At 39.3% G+C, this 26,973-nt stretch overlaps 1 protein-coding gene across 3 annotated transcripts in view; it reads right to left on the bottom strand.

The window, feature by feature from the left end:
• Fam120a (family with sequence similarity 120 member A) overlaps positions 1–26,973 on the bottom strand; it is a 102,303-nt gene that overhangs the window by 66,576 nt on the left and 8,754 nt on the right. For all 3 annotated transcript variants that reach the window (XM_087205943.1, XM_004870062.4, XM_087205944.1), the window contains exons 2-3: positions 14,764–15,010; positions 11,842–11,924 (exon numbers count right to left, since the gene is read on the bottom strand). In XM_087205943.1, the coding sequence (XP_087062069.1) occupies positions 11,842–11,924; positions 14,764–14,830 (150 nt within the window). In that variant the 5' untranslated portion in view covers positions 14,831–15,010. The remainder of the gene's footprint in view (positions 1–11,841; positions 11,925–14,763; positions 15,011–26,973) is intronic.

The raw sequence follows: 26,973 nt of genomic DNA, 5'->3' as shown, positions 1-26,973 counted from the left end.
ACGGAGGCCCCTGGCACCACAACCATGCATATCCTTAAAGGGGACTTCAGGAAGCCCTCTCAGTAGCCATTTGCTGGCTATCTTGATAGAGAAGACTTCTGATTCTTCAGAGCCACTGATTTCAGTCAATTATTTCAGCCTTTCAAAGGCAAATTAAGGAAGCTAGAAAACAATACACTATAACAGCAACTAAAACCCAAAGAAAACTGCTTCCAGGTTTCTGAAGGCAAAATAACCGATATCACCTGCTAAAGAAGCATTTATTTATTTATTCACTGTTTTAAAGTGTTTCACTGCTTAAAATTCTGCAGCCACATTCTTGGTTATGTATTTTAAAACTCAGACATTTTCCAATAGCTGTGAATTTGTTTAAATGAAACAACTATATCATATTCCAATTGTTAAACCAGTCATACTACAGTATTCAGAGGATTTAATTAAAATCCAAAGTTCTTTTTCATGTAATACTGTTGATCAACAACTTTCCCCAAATCACGAGAAAGGATAATTTGACAGGGCCTTAACTTTCACATGGAGGGAGTACACCACTTCTGGGTGAGGGTGAGAGAGCAGGTTCCTCCCCAGAGACAGGAGGGTTCTCCCCACAAGGGAGCTGCCCCCACAAAGACTGGGGATGGGTGTCTAGACACTGCATATTTTCTATGTCAGGCACTGGGACTGAGATTGTGTTTTAATCAGGCATTTCCTTCATGAGTCAAATCACTGCATCCTGTTCCATTTGTGTAATAGACACTGCCTCAAATCTAAGTAGTTTCAACATCTTATCCAGAATACTTTTGTCTGCTTTTAAGACAAAGAAAATAAACATTCTGCAAATTAGTGTTATATTTTTATGTTGGGTAACACCTTCCCCCTTTTTAAGAACATAATTTTTCTTCATTTTGGTTCTTTCTCCTTTAAAGAAATGTTAATGTCACTTTTTCTCACAACAGTGCACCTCACAACTGTGTACTCAGAAGATTCTGTCCCATTGATTGCGTTCTTCACCACATAAACAGGAATACCACTCACAGCCAGAAGGGTCTCGATATACATTCTAGGCTGGCCTCAAACTTGTAGTGATCCTCCTGCCTCAGTCTCCCAAGTTCTGGGGTTACAGGCTTGTCACCATGCCTGGCCCATATTGCATTTTTAAGGAAAAAGGATTTCAGTATTAGGATGGCCAGAAGGTTTAGATGAACATATTTATATTAACACAAAAAAGTTTCCCCAATCCAGGAAACTGTCTAAAAGCCAATGAAACCCAGGTGTGATGCAGCACACCTGTAATCCCACCACTCTGGATACTGAGGCAGGGGGATCACCAAAAGTTTGAGGCCAGCCTGGGCCACATAAGTGAATTCAAGGCCAGACTGAACAACATAGTGAGAACCTGTCTCAAAAAAAAAAAGCCAATGAAACTCGGTTGGAAACAAGGATCATGTGTACAACGTGATCTGATGTCAGCACTAGTGGCTCAAGGGAGTGCATCAAGTTTTACTTTTTCTTTAAATAATCTTCATGCTAGACATTTCTCCTTACACAGAATACTTGACTTTGAGCTCTTGAATCTGTCTCTGTATAGTGGAAGAAATCTGAATTCCTTGGATGATCAGGTACTAAGGCCATAAACTGCGAGCCTGTGAAGTAGTAAACTGCACTGTTGGCCACCAGTGCTGGGGGTGGGGACTGAGCAACTGAAACATAACTCATTACATGTCAGTTTTTCCCCATCTGCATTAATTAGAGATCTGGCTTTAAGTCTATAAATTATGTTTTAAATTATCTATAACTGATATTCGAGTAGGGGAAGATGGATATACTTAGTTGTACTGTTATACTTTAGGCTATATTAATTTCTGTGGGGTTTTTTTTTGTTTTGTTTTGTTTTGTTTTTGGTACCAGAGATCGAACTCTGAACCTTTTACTTGCAAGGCAGGCGGCAGAACCACTGAACTAAATCCCCGGCCCAAGGTTATATTAATTTCTGGTAAACTATGCAGTTTGTGACTTAAAACATTTTCTCACAAAGAAAGTGTAACTTAATGTTAACAATTTAAATACAGAAAGAACTAAGCAACTCAAAATAAACATGAAAAGTGTAAAAACAGATTATGTATTTATTTTCCTTAAATAGAACTATAGTTATACATCAATTCTCTTGCTGCTAATTAGGTCCTCCTAACTATGTCAAAGCTCTCTAGAATTTTATTTTGCTTTTGGAAATCTTAAGATGTGCTATTAGGGGTTAGGTAATGGTATCTACATATACAAAAGTTTTATATAAAGTAACTGTTATTTTTTTTAAGAGCACTACCAGTTCTATTAGTTTTGATACTTTTTGGCCTCTTTCAACTTCAGCCCCAAGCAACCACCACTCTGCTTTCTATCACTACAGTTTGCTTTTGCTAAAGTTTCATTTAAATACAACCTTTTTTGTTTCCTTTGGGTTGGACTTTTCATGTAAGATAATGCTTTTGAGATCTATGCATATTGCAAGATCAGCAGTTCATTCCTTTTACTGCTATTGATCTGTTCGTGCACCAGCTGACAGAGAACGGGCTGGATCCAAGCTGAAGTTATAACGAATAAAGCTTCTATGAACATTTAGATAGAGGTCTCTCTGTGAACAGGATCTATCGTTTCTCAAAAGGTGCTGGTTTATATGGCATGTTTACATCTAGCTTTATAAGACACTGCCATCATGTGGGTTCTGCATTCTTACATTTCCTTCTAGACTTAATTTCTGTATTCTTTTTAGTTTTGCATATGAATCTCTATTTCTGTAAAGACCATCTTTTCCTCATTTAGTTACCCTGGAACTTCTGAGGAAAATAACTGACCACATATATATGGGTCTATTTCTGGACTCCGTTCAGCCCCACTAAGCTAAATGAACATTCTGAATGATTATAGTAGCCTTGGAGTGAGTCTTGAAATCTGGTACTATTAAGTTATCCAATTTTTACTTTCTAAAATTGTTGTTGGTATTCCATATCCTTTGAAGTGCCATACGAATTTTAGAACCAACTTTGTCAGTGTCTACAGAAATCTTGCAAGGATTGTGACTGGGAAGAAGGGACATCTTCACAACAGGGCTGCCTGACCAAAGAACACAGTGCATCTCCTTCATCCATTTGGGCCCTCTTTTAACTATTCCTTGTCTGCACAATGGCATCTACCTGTTTAGTCATGTGGTTCTCTAAGAGCAGAGGGTACAGATGATAGCACCCAATGTGTGGAGAGGCTTTAGAGGGGCAGGTAAAATGGATGATATGGGTATAGCCAGTTTGAGACACTACACCGGGCACTCCAGACCAGTGAGGCTGCAGGGGCCATCTGGTGGACCAGCCACCAAGTGTCTCCTCTGCCAGCACTGAAGCTCGAGGGCGACACTGGAAGCAGACAAAGGAAGAGTATTTACGTTTAAGACAGAAAGTAGAGCCTGCTAGGAAGAGAGAGATAAGGCCCACCTTGCAGTTTTAGAATAGGGTGCTGCAATGGATTACAAGAGGACCAAGAATGATGCAACCCAGATGTCCACGGTGACCTCAAGCACACTAAGGACTGAGGGAGGTGGGAATGAGGACAATGACAAAAATGTAACTGAGTGAGTGGTTTGGCCAGGAGCAGTACAAAATTGGATGTTGAAATAGCTCAAGCCTCAGAGAACTACCAAAGGACACCATCCAGAAAGTGAAGATTTCAATAGGAAGAGAAAAAATATAGCTAGGTTCTTTTTTTTGGTACCAGGGATCAAACTCAGGACCTTTCGCTTGCAAGGCAGGTGGCAGCATCACTGAGCTAAATCCCCGGCCCAGAGAGAAAATATATGTAAATCATGTATTAGAAAAATTGCATCTGGACTATATTAAAAACTCTTACAACTCAACGATGAAAAGACAACTCAGTTTAAAAACAGATAAAGGACTTTAGGTATTTACCCAAAGAAGGTAGAGAAATGGCCATAAGAACAGGAAGAGATAGATGTCAACAGAGAAATGCAAATCAAAACCACACTGAGAAATGTCATTACACCTACTAGGTGGCTAAAACAAAATGGCAGATAATAATAAGGGTTGGTGAGGGTGTGAAAGAATCAGATCCTTCACTCAGTGCTGAGGGTCAAGGATAGAAGATGTACACTGTGCAGCTACTGTGGAAAACAGTTTTGTGGCTCCTCGAAATGTTAAATCTAGAGCTACCCTATGACAATTCAATGTTAGGTTTACACCCAAGAGAAATGAAAACATCCACACAAAAAATTGTGCATACATGCTCATGGCAGCATTTAGAATGGCCCAAATGTGGAAACAACTCAAATGTCCATCACCTGATGAATGAATAAACTATATCCATACAATGGTATATCCATACAGTGTGTGGGTATATCCACACAATGCTGAGGTAACATTATAACACGAACAGGCTTTATCAGCATTATGCCAAGTGAAAGAAACCTGACACAAAGACCATATACTGTGTGATTGTATTTATAATGAAGAGCCAAATCCATAGAGGCAGAAAGTATATTAGTAGTTGCCAAAAGGTCAGAGAGATTGACAAGTGAGGTGTTACTGTTAGTGTGCATGTGTTTTGTTTTGGGGGCAACAAAAATATTCTAAAATTATACTGATGATAGCTGCAGAGCTGTGTGAATGCTAAAAACCACTAAACTGCACAAAGTGCTGGATTTCATGGTATATGAATTACCTATATCAACAAAGCTATTACTAAATCAGGAGAGGGGGAGAGGATTACTCTAGAAGTGGCAATAGAAGCCAGCACAATACACCTTTGCCTGAGTAAGTAAACAAGTGGAATGGATTCCACTAAAGGTAGCTGCAGCAAACAACACAGGCAGAGGGTTTATCTCCGTGAGGATAAAGACAACCTCTGTCTTCCAAAGACAGAAGCAAGAGAGGCCAGCATACCTAAGACAAGGCACAGAGGTGTGAAAGAGAAGTTGATCCTGGACAAGCCCTGAGAGCAAAAGACAGGAGGAAGCCAGGTGGTGTGCCAGCCATAGCTGGTGCTGGAGAACCTTCCCTTTCTGACCAAGGTTAGTCTTGAAGAAACTCATCTGCACATAGGACAAGTCTGGTACCAGATATGGGGGGAGGGGGCACAGACACATGGTCTGGTCTTAAGAAGGATGGTGTTTCCTCCAGGGCAACAGGTGGCCCCTGGGGCCTGAATTCAGCATGTGGCTGGGACATGATGACAGTTGACAGTTGTATCTGCCAAGAGCAAGGGGGCAGCACAGACCAGGGATAGGGAAGAACTGCTCTCACTTCATAGTAGCCCTGTTACAACGTTCAGAGCAAGATGAGTACTATGACCAGAAGGGACTGAGGCAGCCAGTCAGTAACAGTAACAGCCAAGGCTATGGACTCACAGGATGGCAAGTGACCCAGAAACGTTTACCCAGTTATTTAAAGACCGATATTATGGCACTTACTTAAAGTGAAACCTAGCATTCCAGGATAAGTAAAGAGAGTAAAATCACTACCAGGCTCCCCTTGCTTGCTTCTTCTGGGTCTCCTCCAGGGGCCTCAGAAGTGCCAACTCCCCAACTACATCTCAGGCCCACACAGACTGCAGGTGTCTCCTGCTTGCTGTTCCTACTGGCTGGCTGTCCACTTGAGGAAAAATGCTGCCTGGCAGTCCTAACCACTCCATTGAGAAGCTAAAAGAAAGAAATCCTGTGCCCTTCTCTTCCCAGCATTGTGGCAGGTCCGATCCTAACCTGTAAAACACAGACAAGCTACTCCTGGGTCCCAGCAGAGTCCTCAGTACAGGATGCTTTCCACCTTTATTTCAAAACAAATAGGAAACAAAAAATGGAGGCTCTAATTGGAGGTATAAACAAGCAGAAAAATCTTTGTGTTCAGTCTCTATTTAAATTACTGAATTTAACAATAACAGTTCTGCATATAAGTTAAAAATGAGAAAAAAAAAAGAGCAAATAAATTTTCTACTAAATCCAGGTTCTCAATATCTAAAAGCTTAAAGCCCAGCACAGCGAATCTGTATATTAGAGGTTTACATTAACCACTAATAACACGTACACAATATGCATGATGATAATGATCAGAATTATAATGACAAATACACTTTTTTTTAAATTCTGGAAGATCAAATATCAATCTGTTAAAAGTGACCATCTCTCAGGTAGGATTAGAAGTAGGATTCATTTCATTTCATTTCACATTTGTTTGATTTTTTTCATTCTTTTTTTGGGGGGGGTAGTTTTGTTTTTTGAGACAGGGTCTCATGTTGTTTAGGGCTGGCCTTGAACTCACGGCAATCCTCCTGCCTCAGCCTTCTGAGTGCTGAGATGACAGGCATATGCCACCATACCCAGCTTCATATTCTTTCTACAATTAAAAAAAAATAGAAAAAGGAGTATTTTAAAAAAGAAATCATAGGCCTCCAAGCAAAAATGGAAAAGGAAATAAGAAAACTATAAAAATCAGCTAGTAAAAATTGTAAGGTTTAGTCATACCATCCCATCTCATCCATCTCCATTCTCTCCCCATATTCAGGCTATCTATTCAGGCTAGTATAAAACTACCCACTGTAAAAGAAGGAAAGACTCTTCAATCTACTTGTCTTTCAGAACCTTAACATCATTTTCTCTGGAGTCTAAGTAGTACTTAGGACATTTTCTTAGTTCTTACTTACTGAACTACAAAATGACTTACTGGGAAGGAAATATTAATTTCTTTTTTTATTTCAGAGTAGGAAAATTTATTGGGAAACAGGAATGGGGAATAGAAATAGCTCCTGAGAGACAGGAGGGGTCCCAAATGGGTTGCCCAAGAAACATTAATTTTAACTAATATTGATACACATGCAAGAAAATTTCATCTTTGGGAGATTCACAGAACCAAAGCTGTCCTCTCCTGCTCTAATGAAAAGATAAAAACTCAGAAATAAACAAAGTCCACACCTCTATTTATTTATAATGTATGCCCAAATTAACTTAAAAAGGAATTCAGGAAGATAAAGCTATCAGACCACCAAACTAGCTCCAGTGAGGTTACACAGCACACCTGACACACAACGCCTCAGACTCTGCAATTCCTCTTGGAGGGAAGCTTGTTCCACACAGTCCATGGACCCATCAGGGCCCTCCACAGCTCCATGGACAAGGGCCAGCTACAGCAGGTACTAGGGACAGAGACCAGAAACACTGGGCAACAGGTGTTATAGCACCCAGGGCTTCCACTTGAAAAGCCTGGAGAGAAGGGCACTAAGATACTATAAAATTGCCCACTGTAAAAGTGACATGGCTCCCTCCAGATGGAGGGAGTCACAAAACTTACTGAAAAGATGTTCCACTTATTTTCCTTATTAAGTCTATGATCCTTTTTAGAAATACTTCCACTAGAAAAAGTTAAAGTGAGAACTGCCCACTGGTTAGAAACAGGGAATCTGAGGAGTACATTCCTAGTATTCCAGATAACCAAAACTTTAAGCTTCTTTAGTCAATAGAACTGAGTAACTCACCTAAAGCAATGACTCTTCCCTCAGCCCCTGGACCCAGCTCCAGCCTGCTCTGTCTCCTCTTGCTGCAAGGCTCCCTGATCACAGGACTAGGCCAGCCACTGGTCCTCCAGGCCTATAGCAAGTGAGCTCAAGAACCAGGACCTTGGAAGAACAGGATTATTCACTGTGCCTCCCAGAACCAAGTGACAACAACTACCAAGGTACCACTATACTAAGTCCAAGATATCTGATGCTCACTTTACTAACAGCTCTTAACACCACACAAGAAAGTATAAAACTTTACTAACCACTTTACTTTGTTGTGGGTTTTTTTGGTACCGGGGATCAAACTCGGGTCACTGCGCTTGCGCAGCAGGCGGCAAAACCACTGAGCTAAATCCCCGGCCCATAACCACTTTACTTTGTATTGCATTCTCACATCTGGAACTCGAAACATGTCCAGCATTGCATTCATAATGTAGTGTAAGCATGATCCACTGGTTAATAAGCCAGCACAAAACAGAATTTTGCTCCCTTCCTAGCTTTCCTCTTTGCAGATATTATCCCATTTAATCATCTCAGCTATTCTCCCTGATTACTGCAGGTCCTTTCTGTGCACTGCATCTCACACAGTCAAAAGCAGATAGGGCTGAGGAGTTAGCTCGGTAGTGCTGTGCCTGCCTCACAAGTGCAAGGTCCTGAGTTCAATCCTTGGTACAAAAAAAAAAAAAAAAAAAAAAGGCAGATACACCACTACACCACTCTTTTAGTAGAGGGGTGAAAGCTATGGACAAGGAGGGATGACCTCATGGTTTTTAGCAAATACACAGCTGAGAGGTAAAAATTCACAGTGAGTGTATGCAATGCACATGGTGAAAAGGTAAAGTTATGTTTAAAGAGTCTACAGGTATGGAAGAGTCTACAGGTATGAGTATAGCTTAGTAGTGGTAGAGCATGAATGAGGCCCTGAGTTCAATCCCCAGCACCACACACACACACACACACACACACACACACACACACACACACACACAAGTCTAAAAATGCTATGTATACACTAATAAACAAAATTCATAGTGTTTTTATCATAGTAAAGGTTATACAAGATTATAGAGTACTGATGACTTCCTATCCACAATATTTTGATTTTTTTCACTAGATGGTAAAAAGATGAAACTCTCAGGATTTTTACTGGTTCTTTTTTTTTTTAAACATGGATAGCTAGTTTTGTATCTTCGAGTTTGAGCCTTTTTGAACCATTCCTTTGATATTTTATTCACAGCATTGTGCCAAAGTCAAATGTTAGATTACACTATCAGAAGGATGGTATTATATGAACTTACTACCTAATCGCTTCAAAGCACCTTTTAACATGTAGCACATGGGTAAGGGATGAAAAAGAAAGGGTGTTTTAAATAGCAAGGACTAAATGAAAGAAGCACCAGAGGAATTTTACTTGAACCTTCAGCAAGCAACAAAGTTAAAAGTAAATTAAAATGCAGGAAGTGAAACTCCAATTTCAAACTAAATACCAATTTTAAAAATCAATTAAAATTCTAAGAATAACTGGAGAGAAAGACCAAAATAGCAGATTAAAAACAAAGGAGGCTGGGCATGGTGGCACATGCCTTTAATCCTACCACTCCAGGAGGTTGAGGCAGAAGGACTGTCACGAGTTCAAGGCCATCCTGGGCTACATAGTGAGTTTAAGGCCAGCCTGAACTACACAGTGAGACCTTATCTCAAAAAAACAAAAAACAAAACAAAACAGAAACAGAAACAAGTCTGCACATCAATAATACTCAGAGTAGAAAAAAATCACATCAATTCCATTTACATCTACATTAAGGTAGTTAAAACAGTGCTGCACAAAGAACGTGTGTACAAAAAAAGGTCAAACATAAAAGTGGCCAACAAATGCAATTTATTTTTCTTTCTCTTTCTAAATTTTGAGACAGGGTCTTCCTAGGTTGCCCCACAATCTTCTTTACCTCAGCCTCCTGAACAACTAGAATTACAGGCAGGCAACACCACACCCAGCTAACATGGAAATTCTGAACTCATCTCAAAGCTAGTGTGCTTGCATTTTAAAATGCTGCTAAGATCCCAAGTTATCAAGTAACTGGAAAAATTATTTTTAATTGCTTCCCCATTATGCCATAAAATTACTCAGCTAATTTAAAAATACACACGATAAAAATGCATATTAATTAGATACTGACTTTAAAAAAACACCATAAATAACTTAGGGGAAAAACTGGAAAAATCTGAATATGGACTCAGTATTCAAATTCATATTTGGGAATTTTATTTCATTGATGTAATAATAGTATTAAGAGTAAAAGAATGTCCTTATTTTTAGGTGGTGGTGATACAAATGAAGTTTCACAGGTGAAGTGTTATGACACCTGCAACTTCTCTTTTTTTTGTTTTAAGACAGGGTCTCACTATGCAGTTAGCCTGGTCTTGAACCCACTATGTAACCCAGGCTGGCCTCAAACTTGCGGTGGTCCCCCTAACTCAGCCTCCAGAGTGCTGGGATGACAGAGGCGTGTCACCACACTAAGCTGCTGCAACTTACTTCTATCCAAGAAGCTGAATTAAAACAAAACAAAACATAGACACATATAGTGCTTTAAAGCAAAATGTCAATTACTGAAGCAAGAGAGTAGATACACAGATAAACACTGTACTATTCTTTCAACACTTAACATAATTAAATGTTTTCTTGAAAAAACTAGAAAAAACACACAATACTGTTGTTACAAACTGAGCTGGTTTTCTAGCAGTTTTTCAAATTGCTCGTCCCTTCTGGGCCTGAGACACAGGATGCAAGGACAGCTCCAATGAAACGTGCTATGACATGCGGCCTGCTATGTCCTTCAGAGCAATTCTAAGAACCAAGCCTCCATTAGTGCCTCCACTTACAAAAGCATCACCCTTAACAAATCTAATGAGCCAGGCACAGTACTCTGAAACCCAGTGGATTACAGGCTGCATTTTCCCAGCCTGCATTTCCATTACAATATTACAAAGAGCTTAAGCGCAGGATTTCAGATCTATCACTTCAGGCCTGAGGACAAACAGGAGGGACTCTACCACACATAGCAAACAGAATGCCACATCCTTCAAGGACAAAAATGCAAACAAGTACTGTAATTTCTAACAAAAGGAGGAAAACTTTCAAACAAAAGTTGAAAACAGTCTTAACCAACAATTACACTGTATTAGGGTAAAAAGGAAAACATGTTACAGCACACCAATAAGAGATGAAGAAGGAAAAAAGTTTTCAACAGCCAGGAACAAAATGAAAGGAGTGACAAAGGAATTCTGCTTGAACTTTCAAAGATCCACAAAGTATAAATTAAAATGTAGCAAGAAAAACTAATTTGGAACTAGATATTGATTAAAAATATTTATAGAATGCCGGGGATTTAGCTCAGTGGTTCCAGCGCCTGCCTTGCAAGCGCAAGGTCCCGAGTTCGATCCCCGGGACCAAAAAAAAAAAATATTTATAGAGAGAGGACGATTGTGACGGAATCAGAGGTATACAGGAAAGCCCAACTCTGGGAACTTTTCACTTTATACTCCTTCAACTACACAGAAGCTAGTCCCAGAGCTAGATGCAGATTGAAAGTTCAAGTCTACTTTTCCAATTCCTTAAGTCATGATGAAGGGCACTTGCGCTTAACAAGTGACAATTACAATCACAGACGTCACTAAAAAGTGCAAGCTTTAGTGTCCTGGTAGCTCATACCAATCTCACTCATTACTATGATGCTCACATCAAACACATAAACACCCTCACTTCAGCAAATTAGAGTGAAGAGCCCTCCTGAAGTTCATTACTGTGACACAGGGCAGCAATCAAAAGCAAGAAAGGTAGGAAGTGTTAATAAAACAGCACAAATGGACCATTTCTCTAATGAATCTGGGTCTCTCCCACCATCCAAAAAGCATTCCACTATTTTACAGCTGTAGATCATTATGAAATTTCTCATCCAAAAAATGTTGATCTAAGTGACAACTATATTACCTATTCAAAAAATTAATACTTTAAGTAAAAAATTAATATATAAACACTTCAACACAAACATTTCCTTTTACCTACCTACATGGCACTCCACAAAGGCAATTCTCAAAGGACTTATAAATTTATCTAACATACCGGTGTTAGGAACAGGGAAGGAAAGATGGTTGTTTTCTAAGCGCAGTACCTGAGAGGGGAAACATGACACTGCTCGCTTACTAGCACATTTCCTTCTATCGTAAAGAACATAACTTATATTAAAGTAACAGCAAAATCAACGGTTATTATAAATGTTGGAAATGAACTGAAGTTTATACCTTTAGTGAGGCTAGTGGATGTTCTGGACCAAGTAAACTCCAATGAAAGGAAGCCAGATCTTCATCAGGTAGTATGTGATTTCCTATAATATAAATGTAGACAACATCATATAAATGTGGATAAACAATCATTATTAAGTGACACAAGGAAACTTCCAAATCACTGCATGTTTGTTTATATATCACATACAACTTCCAAATTTGTTGACACATTACATACAACTTCCAAATAGCAACGGAGAATATTTCTTCACTGTCTAACATAAAATAACGTACAGTAAGCAGATTCCTTGCAGCAGCCTCAAGTACAATTCTAACAACATTTAAACTAAGGGCTGCACAATGGTACAAACCTAAGCAACTCCCCAGCATAGTATTAATTAAATAAACACAGTCTGTGAAAGGTCAGTCTGATAAGACCAACTAGACACAAGTTTTCAGTTATTCATGAAACAGCTGTGGCTCAAACTTTTATGTCCTAAGTGCAACAGCCAAATGTGGAACCTGCAGTTATAAAATCTTCCTTACTAAGACTAAATGATAATTAAGGTAGCATGAATCATCACCCACAAATACATGTGACAAAGTACATCCTACAACAGTACGCTGAGTCACTGAGCTGTCTGTCCTATTTGTTACTGCTGTCTCAGTCTACCAATAAGTGCATTCAACTAAGATTTTGGTGGGGGAGTACAGTACTGAGGATTGAACCCAGGGCCTCATACCTGCTGGGTGTGAAATACATCCCCAGCCTAAGAAACATTCTGGAGGGAACATGCTGCTTTCACAGTATCACTGAATGCCTAATACACTAATAACTGCAGTATGCTGGTTATTTCAATGCAATTTAAAAGCAGCAATTTCCTAAATAACTCTGTGACTTTTATAACATGACTTAATCATCTCCATATTAAGATACTTATTAATTAGCTGCTGATGGAAAGCAAAGCAATGTGAGATCATTTGCAATACCACTAAATGATAATACTCCAAACACACAAACACATTGTAAACAGAGATATATGAATTACCAAGATGTCCAGACCAGCAAAGTTAAACCTTAAATGTCCAGGTTGACTCTACATATGCGGCTTTCCTCTGTTAATGGATTGTGCAAAATTTAACTGTGAAATATTCAGTGTCAGACAGTGTGTGTGTGTGTGTGTGTGTGTGTGTGTTGGGTTTTTTAAGGATTCAATTAGAAAAAAATATTAAGCCAACTCCAACATCAACTCTACAAAAACGTAGCTCAAATACCTGAAATGAATATTCCACCCAACATTCCTAAAACAAAAACTTATACAGCTAGCTACATTTTCTATTACAAAAGGGAAAAGAAAGATAAGCTTTCTCATTTGAGGACACTGGAACTTTTAAAAAATCTAAAATTTAAAAAAAAAAGCTCATCAATTAATTATAATTTGCCTAAACTATATGAGGAGATTCTAAAGCCTAAATTAATTTGATAAAATATTACTTTGTTTTTCATTTATTTCAAAATTTCACAATGTAATCACTAGAAAAGAATGAGCTAGCATTATCTCCCAAGAAATGTACTCAATACCTCTTAAATAAGAAAATCAAGTATTCTTCCACATTTCAAATTTACTAACACCTCCATGTTCTAAGAGCATGTAAGTTTCACATCCATTGAAAGTCAATGAATATGAAGTCATTTTGCATAAACACCCAAGCAAACACAGAACATTCCATACAATGTACCACCCACCCACACAATTCACTTTTATCAAAGTATCCTTTTATATTTTAATATTTCAAAATATATTTACATTAATTTATAATCTTCCAAATCCCAAGTCACAAGAGTTCCCTAAGAAACTAAATTTGAAATTAGACCCCTATAAATAATTTGTAAAATCAGTTTTGTTAACTGATTTCTTATAGAATAAAACATTTTAGAATTTTTATAGAACTCTTTCTGATAACTAGGGATTTCTAACAATGACCCACAATATAACTTTCCTCTCAAGCAGGCTAGGTATGGGCTGCTAAGCTTCCCAGGATACAAAATGAAGGCAAGCACAGTAACTTTACCAGAGACCAAGCCACTTCCAAATGGGCCCCAAATCCCACCAGAATCAGAGTCTCATCAGAGGAGTAATGTGCTCAAACATATTTACTTACATTTGAACACAATTATTACAAACTCAACAAGTTAGAGCTGGGTGTTAAAGCAGCTTAAGACATGCACACTGAAAGCACAGAGAAGATGGCTGACAAGAGCAAAGACAGAAAATACACAAGGCAGATGTGATGTGGAAGAGGAGCACAGCACCTCTCAGAAACATAGTACATAAAGGAAATTAAGAAAATCTCAAGTAAAACAAGATTTCATTCTTTCTTAGAATGAAGCTTAAAGAATTCCTCCAAGAGAGTATTCTAAAAAATTACACATTCACTTAAAATAGTTTTTGTTTTTCTTTTAAACTAGTGAGTGTCTGGAATATGAGGGGGATCACAACATGGCTAACTCCACACTATATTCTTCCGTTATAATCTTGCTAAAGGTTGTCTAAGTTTCATAGTGGCCGTGTGTTAACACATATGATTTAGAAATGTTATTTTTCCAAAACTTTGAGTTTACTCACAAGATCAGGTTTTTCGGCCCAGGTAGAATATATAAATAAACTGCTCAAGAAGAAAATCAGTACATCATCAAGTCCAAAAAATATCACAAAGAATGCTAAGGAAGAGGCCATTCCTTGATTCTTTTAAATTTAAGATACACACACCATCTGCCTCGCAAGCACATGATCCTGAGTTCGATTCCCGGTACCAAAAAAAAAAGTAAGATACACAATCAAAACATTTGAGCACTGAAATAACTTAAAAGGTCAATATGCTCACAGTATAATAACTCCCTTATAAAGTAAAATAAAGTTTTCACACTGCTCTACCTACCTAACAAAGCAGCAAAAATGGGAAAACGATTTGGGTTCAGGTCCAGCTGCTTGGCAACTTCATGCATCAGATACTGGCTTGTCGTGAGACTTTTCCCGTTGCGGCTCAGTTTAAGGGCATGGGCACTGAAGTAGTAGGGGATGTTGCACAGTGCATAATCAGAGTCATATGCCACCAAGCCATGGAAACCATTCTCTCTGCAGAAACCAATCACTTCTTGATGGTGATCCTCAATGCTCTGTGCAACCTACACAAACGAGAAAAAAACTTCATCAGGTGTAAGACAAAATCACAGCATCAGGCTCAACAAGCAGACTTGCTTACACAGAAATGGAAAAGTTAGAAAAGAACATTATCCAAGAAAACCAAATGGTCAAAAAGTGCCATAATAAGGCGTGCAGCACATTGCACCAGCAGGAAATCTCAGTGGGAAATCAGATTTCAAGTCACCTTATGTCAGTAACTTACGCTGCCAGCCAGACTGCTAAACTAATTTTCTATTCTTGTCAAATTCAAAGACCACTCTGCTGAAAATGCACAGAGCTGGCTGGCCCTGTGACAATGATTTGAAGTAAGAGAGAGAAACAAGGAGAGAAAGACAAAGGAGGAAAACAGTGAGAAGGAGGAAGACAGAAAAGCCTCCCATGTTCGGGGCAAGCAAAAGAAGTAGATCAAATGTGTCATCAAGTAGGTACAATAATCAGAAAAATTTTAAAAAACAGTAAAGATCAAGCATTATCCTTCACAAATGTGTCCAATAGTTCTACTCTCTGTGGCAAGAAGTGCAGGGAAACAATATAAGGGTACACATGCTCATTCTAAAAATAACTGCTCCTTGTTGTCCTGTGCCCCCCACACAATGCCAGGACTACCATTTGGGTTAGCTCTAAATCACCTGTCCTTTTAGTGATGAAAAATGTAAGCCAAAGTTTCTTTTCTTGTAATGAACCCTCACCACAGAACACCCAGACCAGCTCCAATTTCAAGCCCTTTGAAGTCTCCCTAAACCTAGAAATATACCCAAAAGCACTAAAAAAAAAAAAAAAAAACAACTCTCCTAAAATATTTCAAATCCAACACCACGGATTTCTCTCCTGTTGTTTCCAATGCTCATTTGTCCGACACAAATCCTAGAAGGTTTTTTGTTTCTACAAAAGATAAGGAATTTTAGAGGATAGAATTTTACATTAAATCAAGCAATTAACAATGAAAAATTTACTCTCCACAGAGCATTAGAGATATTCATGTGCCCTTATCCTGAAATCTCTAGAACTATGTTAATACATAACTGTATTGAGTGAAATTTTAATTTAAATTCAAAATTAAGTTCTAGCATTCAATAGTCACATGTGAAAAGAAGCTAACATTCTCACTGCACATCACAGACATTTCCATCACCTCAGAAAATTCCACTGGGCACCACTTAGACTTAATGTCATTTCTCAGTGACTTTCAAAATAAAAGTGGTTATCAAATCTTGCTGGAATGTTAGCTGTAATGAAATCTCACTAAGACATTTAAAGGAAAAATAACTAAGTTCTCTTGTTAAAAACTTCAATATTTTACTCAATACAAAAAATAAATAAAACACCCAATTAGTCAAATATTATTCCTTTGAATAAGTTTATCCCTTTGAATAAGTTTATCCCTAAAGCTAAACACCATGTATACCAGTTAAAATAGAATAGTTTTAAAAAATCTAAAATTAGACCAGTTTCATTCTCTCACTTCCAGAAATGGTAATCCCTAAGTCCAAGTTCTTTACCTCAAATAATTTTATTACACAGAACTTTTGTATTAAAGTATTTCTAAATCCCTAAAAACTACTGGCTGTATTCCAGACATCTCTAACAGTAAGTCTGTGTATCCAAAGCAGAGGCCCTAAATGAAAGACCAGTGAGTCACCACTCCCTGCCCCACTTGCACCTCGCAGGAGTTCTAGAAAGGGCAGGCAGCGTGACTGTGTGCCCTAGGAGTCATGTGATTCGTACGAGGAAGCCCAGAATAAAAACCCAGGCAATTATCACATTCTGTATTTTTATCAGTGAGGGGTTTACTAAACCCCTTCTTCTAGGAAACTGAGGCTGACGGCAGGCCCACCTCTGTGGTTAAGGAGCCTAAAAGATCATGGCTTATCTCCTGATTGCTCATACTGCAGTTCCCTGGCCAAGTGCTTCACAGGGTGGAGCAGACCAAGAGAGAAGGGACCAGAGAGGATGAAAGGCTTCTCATGAGGAAAGGCTTTTTAACCGAGACCTGAAGGCCGAGGTGGCCCTGAGAAGGTTTCCAAGGGGTCATGTCCCTGCAAACTTGGAGCTAGTGCAAAGGCGCAGAAGGGCAGAGGGATTCAATGAGCTCCACCTGGGATCAACAGAGGAAAAGTCTAACCTGTCAGCTTTCAAATAATGCTGTGAGTGCTGAAAAACAGTAAGCAGTATATTCAAGAGCTGTAAAATATTCATACTGTTGAACCTACCCAATATCCTCATTCCAAGAAATAGAGCCTAAAATATGCTGCCCTTACCAGATAAAAAACACAGTTAAAGCATAAAAAGGATCATGGTAACTTCTACAGAGGTACCTACAGTGTGGTAGGAAAATGTGGAGGAAATTTCACTATAAATGTCAAACAAATCATTTTAGAATGCAATAGGGTGTATTTACCAATATGTAACACTGTAGAAATACCCTGGAAAGGAAAAATCAAAATCCATCATAGTTTTAGCAGGGTGGTAGAACTGTGCTTTGAAAACATTTTAAATGGAAAAACTAATAACAAGCTGGCAAACTCCTATTAGAGCCCACACTACGGTCATCTCTGTGCTACAGCACCGCGGGCAAAATCTTTTATAGGTCTGCACCTCTCAAGAGGACAAGGACCATAGCATATGCATTTTTGTATCAAAGCTTAGTGTAAGCATCAAAAGATGTAAAACCTGTTTCATTGTGGGTCCCCAAAGATTCCTTATCTTATCTATAGATTAGTAAGATGGAGTCTCTCTCTGTCCAACAACCAGTAGAGCCTATAAAGCAAAGTGGTGTGTGGAGTTCTTCAGTTACCTCTTTCCCCCTTCTCTAACAGAATCCCTTGTTCATTCACATAAAACTTCAAGTTAGCATTTAAAAAACTAAGTGGTAGGAGGCTGAGGCAGGAGGATCTGTGAGTTGAGGCCACCCTGGGCTACACAGTGAGTTAAGACCAGCCTGAACTACAGAGACCATGTCCCCCCCAAAAGACACCTAACCGTTAATAATTCACAACTCTAATTTGCAAATGAGTAACAATACCTTAATCCTCCCCAAAAGTACACACAGCATTAAACAAACAGCTTACTGCTAGAACTACAGTAATGTCCTGAAACAAAAGATAATGGAATCACACCCATGAACAAGCACGAGTCACCCCAGCAGCAAAGATAGGAGGAGCTCACCTACCCCACTTCTGTTCATCCTTCCATTTCAATCTCCTAAGTCTCAGCCAGCAAGGAGGAGCCAGACAACCTGTCCAGCTACTAAGGTAAACTCTGATGTCTCTTTAAGCTTCCTTCAAACTTCTAGAATTCTAGTATCCTTCCCCCTATTAAAACCCATTATGAATGAGGTACAGTGGCAAATGCCTGTAATCTAGCTTCTTTGGAACCTGAGGCAAAAAGATCCAAGTTCAATGCCAGCCTGGACAATTTAGCAAGACTATCTCAAAAAACAAAAGCAAACCAAAAACCAAACAACTCATTATTCCTTTATCTCAAAAGAACAAAAAGGAGTTTAAAACCATGGGTGAAGCAGGGGCTATAGCACAGTGGCAAAGCACACTCAGCATGCTCTAAGCCCAGTGTTCAATCCCCAACACCAAAGACAAGATCAAATAACCCACAAGGGTATAAAGAGGTTATCCTTCTCGATGGGTGAATAACGGAAGTGTGGTTCAGCAGTTATTCAACTGAGAGAGAAGGGGGGGTATCTACCAAAGAAAACCATGAAAAGTGTAAAGAGTTAAAAGTTGACAGTCCAGAGTGGTGGGGAAAGACGATTCTGTACATTTGTCAAAACTCATGATAATCACAAGACTGGAAGCCTTAAGGCTAAACAAAGCCTACTAGCCTAGTGTGTCTCCTGGGTCTGGGTTAACAACTCTGACACTGCGTTGCAGGAACATCAGGGCAAAACCAAATGAACCTGCCAAAGGCAGAAGGTAGAAGGTACCAAGGAGCAAGGGGAGAGGCAGCACAGGATTAGAATCTTACTGGCACTCAAGTGAAGAGACACAGCAATGGGCAGGGACAGAAACATCGGTGAGGCTGCTATACACCCTGGCAGCACAGTCTTCTCGGTGCCTAGTGCACAGGAAACACAAATGTCCAAAGCATCTCGTAGGACCGGTAAACAAGGAAAAGCCCCCAAACTAAAGGAATATGTGTGACCCAGGGCCAACCCAAGACAGCTTGTAACAGAGCACGCTGTCAGAATGCGAAAGTAGGGTGGGTGACACAGGAATAGATCACAGCCCAAACAAAGTGATCGCATGACCCACACACTGATGACACGAATGACTACATAAATGTGGAGAGAAGACATAGCTCCTCTACAGCAGAATTCCAATATATAATCCCTGCTCCAACAGGTGGAGCTTCAGACCGCCCCACCACCAGCTGCATGTGGGCTGGACTCAATACTGCTTCCAAAGAATGAGGATGTTACAAATAGGGAAAGGGACTTCACAGCGAGACCCTGTCTCAAAACAACCAAAAACAAAAGGCAAAGGTAGAAGTGCTCACCAGAGGCACTATCTACCCACAACAGTAATCAGGTGACCAAGGCTGTGTTGTGCCATGCTGTGACAAGAAGCAACCACACCTCTGGGCTACTCTACCCCAAGCCCCTCAAAAGTGTCAAGATCAGGAGACTAGCAGAGAAGCTGCTCCAGACCAGAGGCAAATGAAGAGCTGAGGGGCCTAATGTCATGTGAGTCTTAGAACAGACAAGCACTCTAGCGGGAGGACAGGCGACATCAGAGAAGTTCACAATATGGTCACAGTGTTCCGCCAAGGCTGGTTCTTAGTTATGACCTCTGTACTAGCTGGTAGGAAGCTGACATCCATGGAAACGCTGTAGAGGATATTTGGGAATTCTGTATTGTCTTTCCAACTTTTCTACAAAATTAAAATTATTCAAAATAAAAAGTGTTTTTAAAAAGTCAATATACTGAGATAAGACATCAGCTGAGTGACCATTCTAATTACCATCTTAAACACAGTGGTAACAGGGACCTGAGAAAGGAACCCTCGCCTGAATAGCAGTCTCATATGAAAAAGGCCCTGATATGGAGAAGGTACTCTTCTCACTGACAGAAGCAGAAAAGCAAACAAAGTATGGAATTCAGCTAACTATATATTTATGAATGACTGAGTGGGTGAATGGAGTCAAACAACTAAGAACAGTTACAAGAGGTCAAATGAACAATTCCTTAGGATCCAGGTCAAGGGTAGCCTGGTAAAAACCTAGCAGAGGATTTGATGGAAGTGAAAGGGTTTGGATGAAGATAGGAGAGAGATTCTGGACAATAATAAGACTGGCTTAAGAAAAGCTATTTAACCAAAAATAAAAATTAAGTCCTAGGGACACATGGGAGCAACACCGTTTCCTGCTCTAGTCAGTGCAATGTTTCATGTTCTTTCAGCTCTTACTTGTCTGCTTCTCCTCATGCCTGGTCAGGACTGGGAATAATACAATAAAATTTGTGTTTCAATAATTTCATTCATGAAACTCTTAATTTCATTTTTTAGAAGTGAGTAAAAACTATGAAATACAATCTTGAAAAGACTATTTTAATCACTTCCAAAGTATAAAACAAGACTCAACCCCTCAAAACTATTATAGATAGCCCATAAAAGAGGGGGGAAAATCACCCTTAGAAGGTAAATCAGACTTATATGAGCTGCCTCACAACTGAAAACCCCTGGGCTAGTAACCACTGAGACCATCTGCCACATTAAAAGTGGTGCAAGCTTAAGATCAAGGAAGTGAAAGTGGGAAACTCCTTCCACACACACCCAGGAGAGCATTCCACTTCTGCTCTCCCTGACTGACAAGGGGGCCAGCTTCTTACATAACACTCTAGCCTGACATACCAGCAAGGGACTGGGGAACCTCACAATCTCTTCCTCCTTGGTGCCCCCTCCCCAACAAACAGAGTAGGTACAGTTAATGCCGAAGAAAAGTTTAACGACAAAAGGTTACCATCTGGAGTCCCAAGGAAGTACTTAGCACTTAGCTTAGTACGCTAATTTTATATAACTATAAATTTACCACAGAATCCTAGGTCAATCTGTTAATCTCAATAGTTTTAAATGCCACTGTTTAAAAAGGGGCAGATACCTCAAAATTCCTATTTTTATAAGAAATACTAACTAAAAAGTTCTCCAGCCTTCTTGGCAAGTGTCTCCAAAAACCAGCAATAGGGACAGCCCCATCGGAAGGAAGACTTGGCCCTGCTGCTTGCTCCCAGCCAGGGAGGAAGGCACACTTCTACAGTGAGCTTTCTCATATCACCAGGTAGGTGGACCTTACTGGTGACTTTATACCTCCAGGCTCCAACTTTTTCATCTCTAAAAATAATTATATTCCTCTCCCTTGCAGGGTAGCTGTGGTGACTCATCCTACATATAAACAGCTCAAAATCATTCAAGTAATAAGCACTTGATAAATGTCAGTTACTATGTTTTTAAATAAGCTATGTGAAATGGTTTCTTGATAACTTTTCACTAGAGGTTGTCACAGATTTTTCTGACACAAAGAATACCATATGTGGCTTTACTTCAGAGTAATTTTACATTTGCTCAAAGAACAACGTGACATCCTCCAGCCAGCTCCTGGAGATAGAAGATGTGAGTTAAACTGATTATAAGAGGATGTAAGTCGACTGAAATTCTTGGGTTTAAGGAAAAAAAGGACAGGCTGTGAGCATTACCCAATCAATCTCTAGTCAAAAGGCGTTAGATGGTATAATTTGTTCTCATGCTTCTGTCCTCTAATCTTATTAACTCCACTTTGATGAGATTTGTTTTTGCTTACTTTAAAGGGACAACTAAGTGTTACAACATACAATGCAATGTCTTTAAAAGAAATCCTCCCCTTCAGAAAATCTGAAATAGTAGCTAAGTAATCATATGTAATATTTCATGTTTATTTCATAAGCATTTGAGTGTGATGGTCATAGGAAAAACGTTTCTTTTAAAATAAGGGTGTGACAAATGAAAGATGCTCCATTTCGCTAATCATCAGGGAAATGCAAATCAAAACCACAAGGGCCAGGGATTTAGCTCAGTGGTTCCGCCACCTGCCTTGCAGGCGCAAGGTCCAGAGTTCGATCCCCGACCCCCCCACCCGCAAAAAAAAAAACCACAAAAGACTCCTTCACACTCATCATGGTAGCCACTACCAAAATAAATTTCTTCAAGAGATAATGAAACATTAGCTAGCACTGTATGTGGAGAAAACGGAACCCTGTGCACTGAGGACGGCAATTGTGAAAAACACTATGGCAGTTCAAAGAAAAAAAAAAAAAGAATTACATTATGACCCAGTAATTCCACTTGTGTTGAAAATATGGTCTTGAGATAATTATGCATGCATGTTCATAGCAATATTAGTTAAAATAAACGCAAAGTGTCAGCAAGCTAAGCATCCACCCACATGCGTAGATACACAAAATGTGGTCTACTTGTACAACAGAATATCACTCAGCCTTAAGAAGGAAGGAATTTTTTGACACATGCTACAAAATAGAAGAACATTAAGGATATTATGCAAAGTTATATATGCCAGATACTAAAGGACAAGAACCACACAATCCCACTTTATGAGTTACCTAGCACATTCAAACTCAAGGAGACAGAAAGGAGAATGGTGGTCATGGGGGTGAGGGAATAATGAGAACAAAGTTTCAGTTCAGGAAGATGAAAAAATTCTGGAGATAGATGGCGGTGACAGCTGCGCAATACTGTGAATATACTTAATGCTACTGAACTGTACACTTAAAAATTATTAGGATCGTAAATTTTATGTTTGTGCATTTTATCACGATGTTTAAACACAGGGGAAGGAGCTGGGAGTGGTAGTGCACACCTGTGATCTCAGCATTTGTGAGGCTGAGGCAGGAGGACTGCCAACAGTTGGAGCCCAGCCTAGGATATACAGTATAGTGAGTTCAAGGCCAGCCTGAACTACACAGTAAGACTCTGTCTCAAAAAACAAAACCACAAAAACGGAAAAACGTATCACCTTGTTTCCCAGTCTTTTCAAACAGCCTACATGTGACTTCCTACCTGTCAAAAGATTGCAGTTTTAGTTTCCCTTTGGATAACAACTATTAGCATATACATCATGGATTGTGTCTCTCAGACTATATCCAAAGGTGAGGTTTCTCTTTATCTTTCCAATGTCTTTAGCAGATTGCTTACGATATGATCACAGCCTGATTCAATACTTATTTGGTAAAAAAAAATCTGTTTTCTTCCCCTTCTAAAAAAAATAAAATAAGGGGCTGGGGATTTAGCTCAGTGGTTCCAGCGCCTGCCTCACAAGTGCAAGGTCCTGAGTTTGATCCCCGGTACTACAAAAAAATAAAATAAAATAAAATAAAATAAGGAAATAAGATGTCATTAGACGCAAATTTGTACTTTAAAAATTAAAAAATGATAAAAGTAAACATTCACATTATTTGTACTGAATCTTGCTTTTCTTTTTTGCACTACCAGCAATTGAACCAAGGGCCATCATCGTCACACTGAGCTACATCCCAGCCCCTTCCCCCAACGCAAGTCCACCTTTTCTGAGACAGAGTCTTGCTCAGTTGCCCAGGCTGCCAAGTTCAAACTTGCAATCTTCCTGCCTCAGCCTCCCAGAGTGCTGAGAATACAAGCATGAGCCATCATGCCTGGCTTCTGAGTTAATTTAAAACAGCTTACTATATTAATCTTCTAATGACAGCTAAATCATTGCAAGATTATTCTTGTTAAAATTTCATTCCAGGGCCAGGGATTTAGCTCAGTGGTGTCACCACCTGCCTCCCAAGCGCAAGGTCCTGAGTTCAATCCCCGGTACCAAAAAAAAAAAAAAAAAAAAAATTTTCATTCCAGAAGCTGGAGGTAGCTGGACTACATAGTGATCTCAAGGTCAGCCTGAGGTAGAGACCCTGTCTCAAAAAAAAGAAAAAAAAAATTTTTGTTTTTCATTCTAAGCTGGGTGGATCAATAGACCCCAGGAATAAGAAAGCAGGGAGATCTTTTCAAGTGGGAAGGGGAACAAGAGATACAGGAAGGAGGGAAGAAAGGAAGGAAAAAAGTGATTTTTAAAAAAGAAAAAAAGTCAAAGAAAAAAATAGAAATAGGGCTTTTCAAATGGTATGGGGAACAAGAAATGTGGAGGGACAGGGAGGGTCACAGAAGAGGACAAAAAAGAATTAAGATGTGTTATGTATATGTACAAATTCCTCATGATAAACACAATCGTTATGCACTGCTAATAAAAAAAGTGAGCCCAGGAATTCAAGACCAGCCTGGGCAATATAACGAGACCCTCAGGATAATAATAGCAATAATAATTCCAAAATACAAAATACCAAAAACATTTAAATTTTAGAATTTTGAAAAATGAACCTCAGTGATATGATTTATTTAGCAACACTTCGAAACTGCCTGTTGTCCGGGAGGTTGACAATACCACCTGAGAGGTCCAGGGAGCCCCCCAGCATCTGGGCCAGCAGTTGTCCCTCAAGAATGTGCTCTATTTCACAAGATGAACAAGGCACTCTGGATTGAAGCAGTCACCTGCCAACTGTAACACTCCAGCTACTGCCAGTCTAATAAATTTAAACAGCATGCATGGTGAATCCATTTTTTCCCAAAAAGCAAATTACTCCTGAGACAGACTAAGAAATGCCAAATGACGAGAGTACAAGAGTCCTATCTCTAAATCGTACATTTTTTTGCTATTACACGTGGATTTACCATCACCTCTGCAGATGACACAGCGTGTCAAGTTCAACCCTGCACTTTCCCTAAGATGCCTAGGAACAAGGTGCCACAGAGTTAGGTATACCAGAGAAAGGACAGCAAAAGTCATCCAGTTTACCTAAGCACTCACTCCTCTAAGTCCTCTACACATCTCTTAAGACGCATAAAAGGCTTATTCAAACATAAAGCCTCTGTGCCAGGTGGCCAGGCTAACCTTTGGAATTAACTCTAGACTTGAAAATTTCCACTTCCTGCCATCACACTGCCCTGCATGCTGTTGACTACAGTGACTGGTTAGTCATACTCATTCATCAAATGTTCTGTGAACACCCACTACATGCCAGGTATTGTTCTAAGAGCCAGGTAACAGGCAAGATATTCATGGGACTTACTTTCTGGAGAATATGCAAAAATTAGATTAATACAAAAATATTTTGAGAATTTAAGAATTATCTGAACTCTAATTCATGTAATAAGCCTGTTTATTTAGAAAATTCTGTCTATAAATCCACTGGAAAATAGTCTAATTGTTCAAATTAAAAAAAATCACTTCTTCATATTACACAGTATTTGACATTTATCACTGTGGTTGATTGCTTATTGAAGCTGAAACATATACTATGAGTTAATTAGCCTCTTTCCATTAGTATAAATTTCAGAAAACTAAATGAGGAATGTGGGTCTAAAAATATTTTAGAGATACGACGCATATATATGTGTATTTTAATTTAGAAAATTAAGTTGTATTTTCTTTCTGTTGAAATTACAAATCTCTGTTTCAACATTTATATGGTTTTTCAAGACCAAGCTTAGAAATCTTTGATTTATTCATACCAGAATTTCTTTGCACTACTTGGCGCTACTGATATTTTGGGCCAGATAATTCTTTGCTTGGGGTGGGGGGTTGCATAGATCACAAAATGTTCAGTAGCCCCTACCCAATGATTATAGTTAACACTTGTAACTCCCTAGCTCTGAAAACCAAGCACCACCAGACACTACCAAATACCCCATATGTCAACTTTAGTCGAAAACCACTCACAGGTCCTCAATGAGTAAATATATTGCTTGATAGAATTTTTTTTAAATCCAGGGCTGTGGATGTAGCGCAGTGGCACTGCACCTGCCTTGCAAGCACAAGGTCCTGAGTTCAATCCCTGGTACCACAAAAAAAAAAAAAAAAGAGAGAGAGAGAGAGAAATCTAAACATTAACATGGAAAAATGATTTAAGTGCCACTCTCCCACCCTACACTGTAAGCTCATTATGATTTAGATTTAAAATGACCCCCAAAGTCTTGTGTATTTAGAGGCAGAGCTTTAAGGTGACTAACTTCATTAGTGGACTGATCCACTGACGAGATCATCATGATGTGATGGCATTCTTGGGAGGTGATTGAAACAGGCCTAGGTAAAGGGAGTGGATCACCAGGTGTGACCCTTGAGGACTGTGCCTGGTACCTGGCACCTTCATCTTGTGCTCTTTCTCACCCTCTGCTTCCCAGCTGCCATGAGGTAAGCAACACTGCTCCACCACCTCCTTCCATCATGACATTCTGTCTCACCTCAAGCCCACAGCAAGGGAACCAGCTAACCAGGGACTGAAACCTCTGAAACCATGAGCCAAAGTAAATATTTCCTTCTCTAAGTTGTTTTTCTCAGGTATTTGGCCACAGCAACCAAAATCTGACTAGCACACACACTCTCAGAAGGCCTCCCTCCTTTCCGGTTCTGTTTGCTCCTCTACACTTGGTCAATCACAGGTTCTCAATTATTTGCTGAGAGGAGAACTAGTTACCCCGGGGAAAAGTCACAAAAGGGAGTATAGAAATTTAAGGTAAGAAAAATAAATCTTAAGTAATGAAAGAAGGTAACCAGATTTGTCTGGCTACATAATAGAACACAACAAATATTCTGAGTGTTGCATGCTAAAGCATACAAGAGACACTAGCAGAATGTTTCCTGGCCTGAGGTAGCTTACAATTTACGAGGGAGGTAAGCAGACAGTAGCCAAAATCAAATAGACAATGGGAGATATGCTACAAACAAATGTGGGTATACTCCCACCCCACCCTATAAAAAAATCACAAGAGACTCCTAGAAGAAGATGGCCTTTGAGATGGACTTTGAAGTATAAGTAGACTTTTGAAAAGCAAAAGTAAGAAAGTAATCAGGTAAGAGGAAACATCATAAACAGAG

The sequence above is a fragment of the Heterocephalus glaber genome, unplaced genomic scaffold (genome assembly GCF_053883595.1).
Source record: "Heterocephalus glaber isolate CG9 unplaced genomic scaffold, H.glaber_assembly_v1.0 deba00000621, whole genome shotgun sequence".
Lineage (NCBI taxonomy): Eukaryota > Metazoa > Chordata > Mammalia > Rodentia > Bathyergidae > Heterocephalus > Heterocephalus glaber.
The sequence above is the reverse complement of the archived record's forward strand: the minus strand, read 5'-3'. Positions and strand labels throughout refer to the sequence as shown.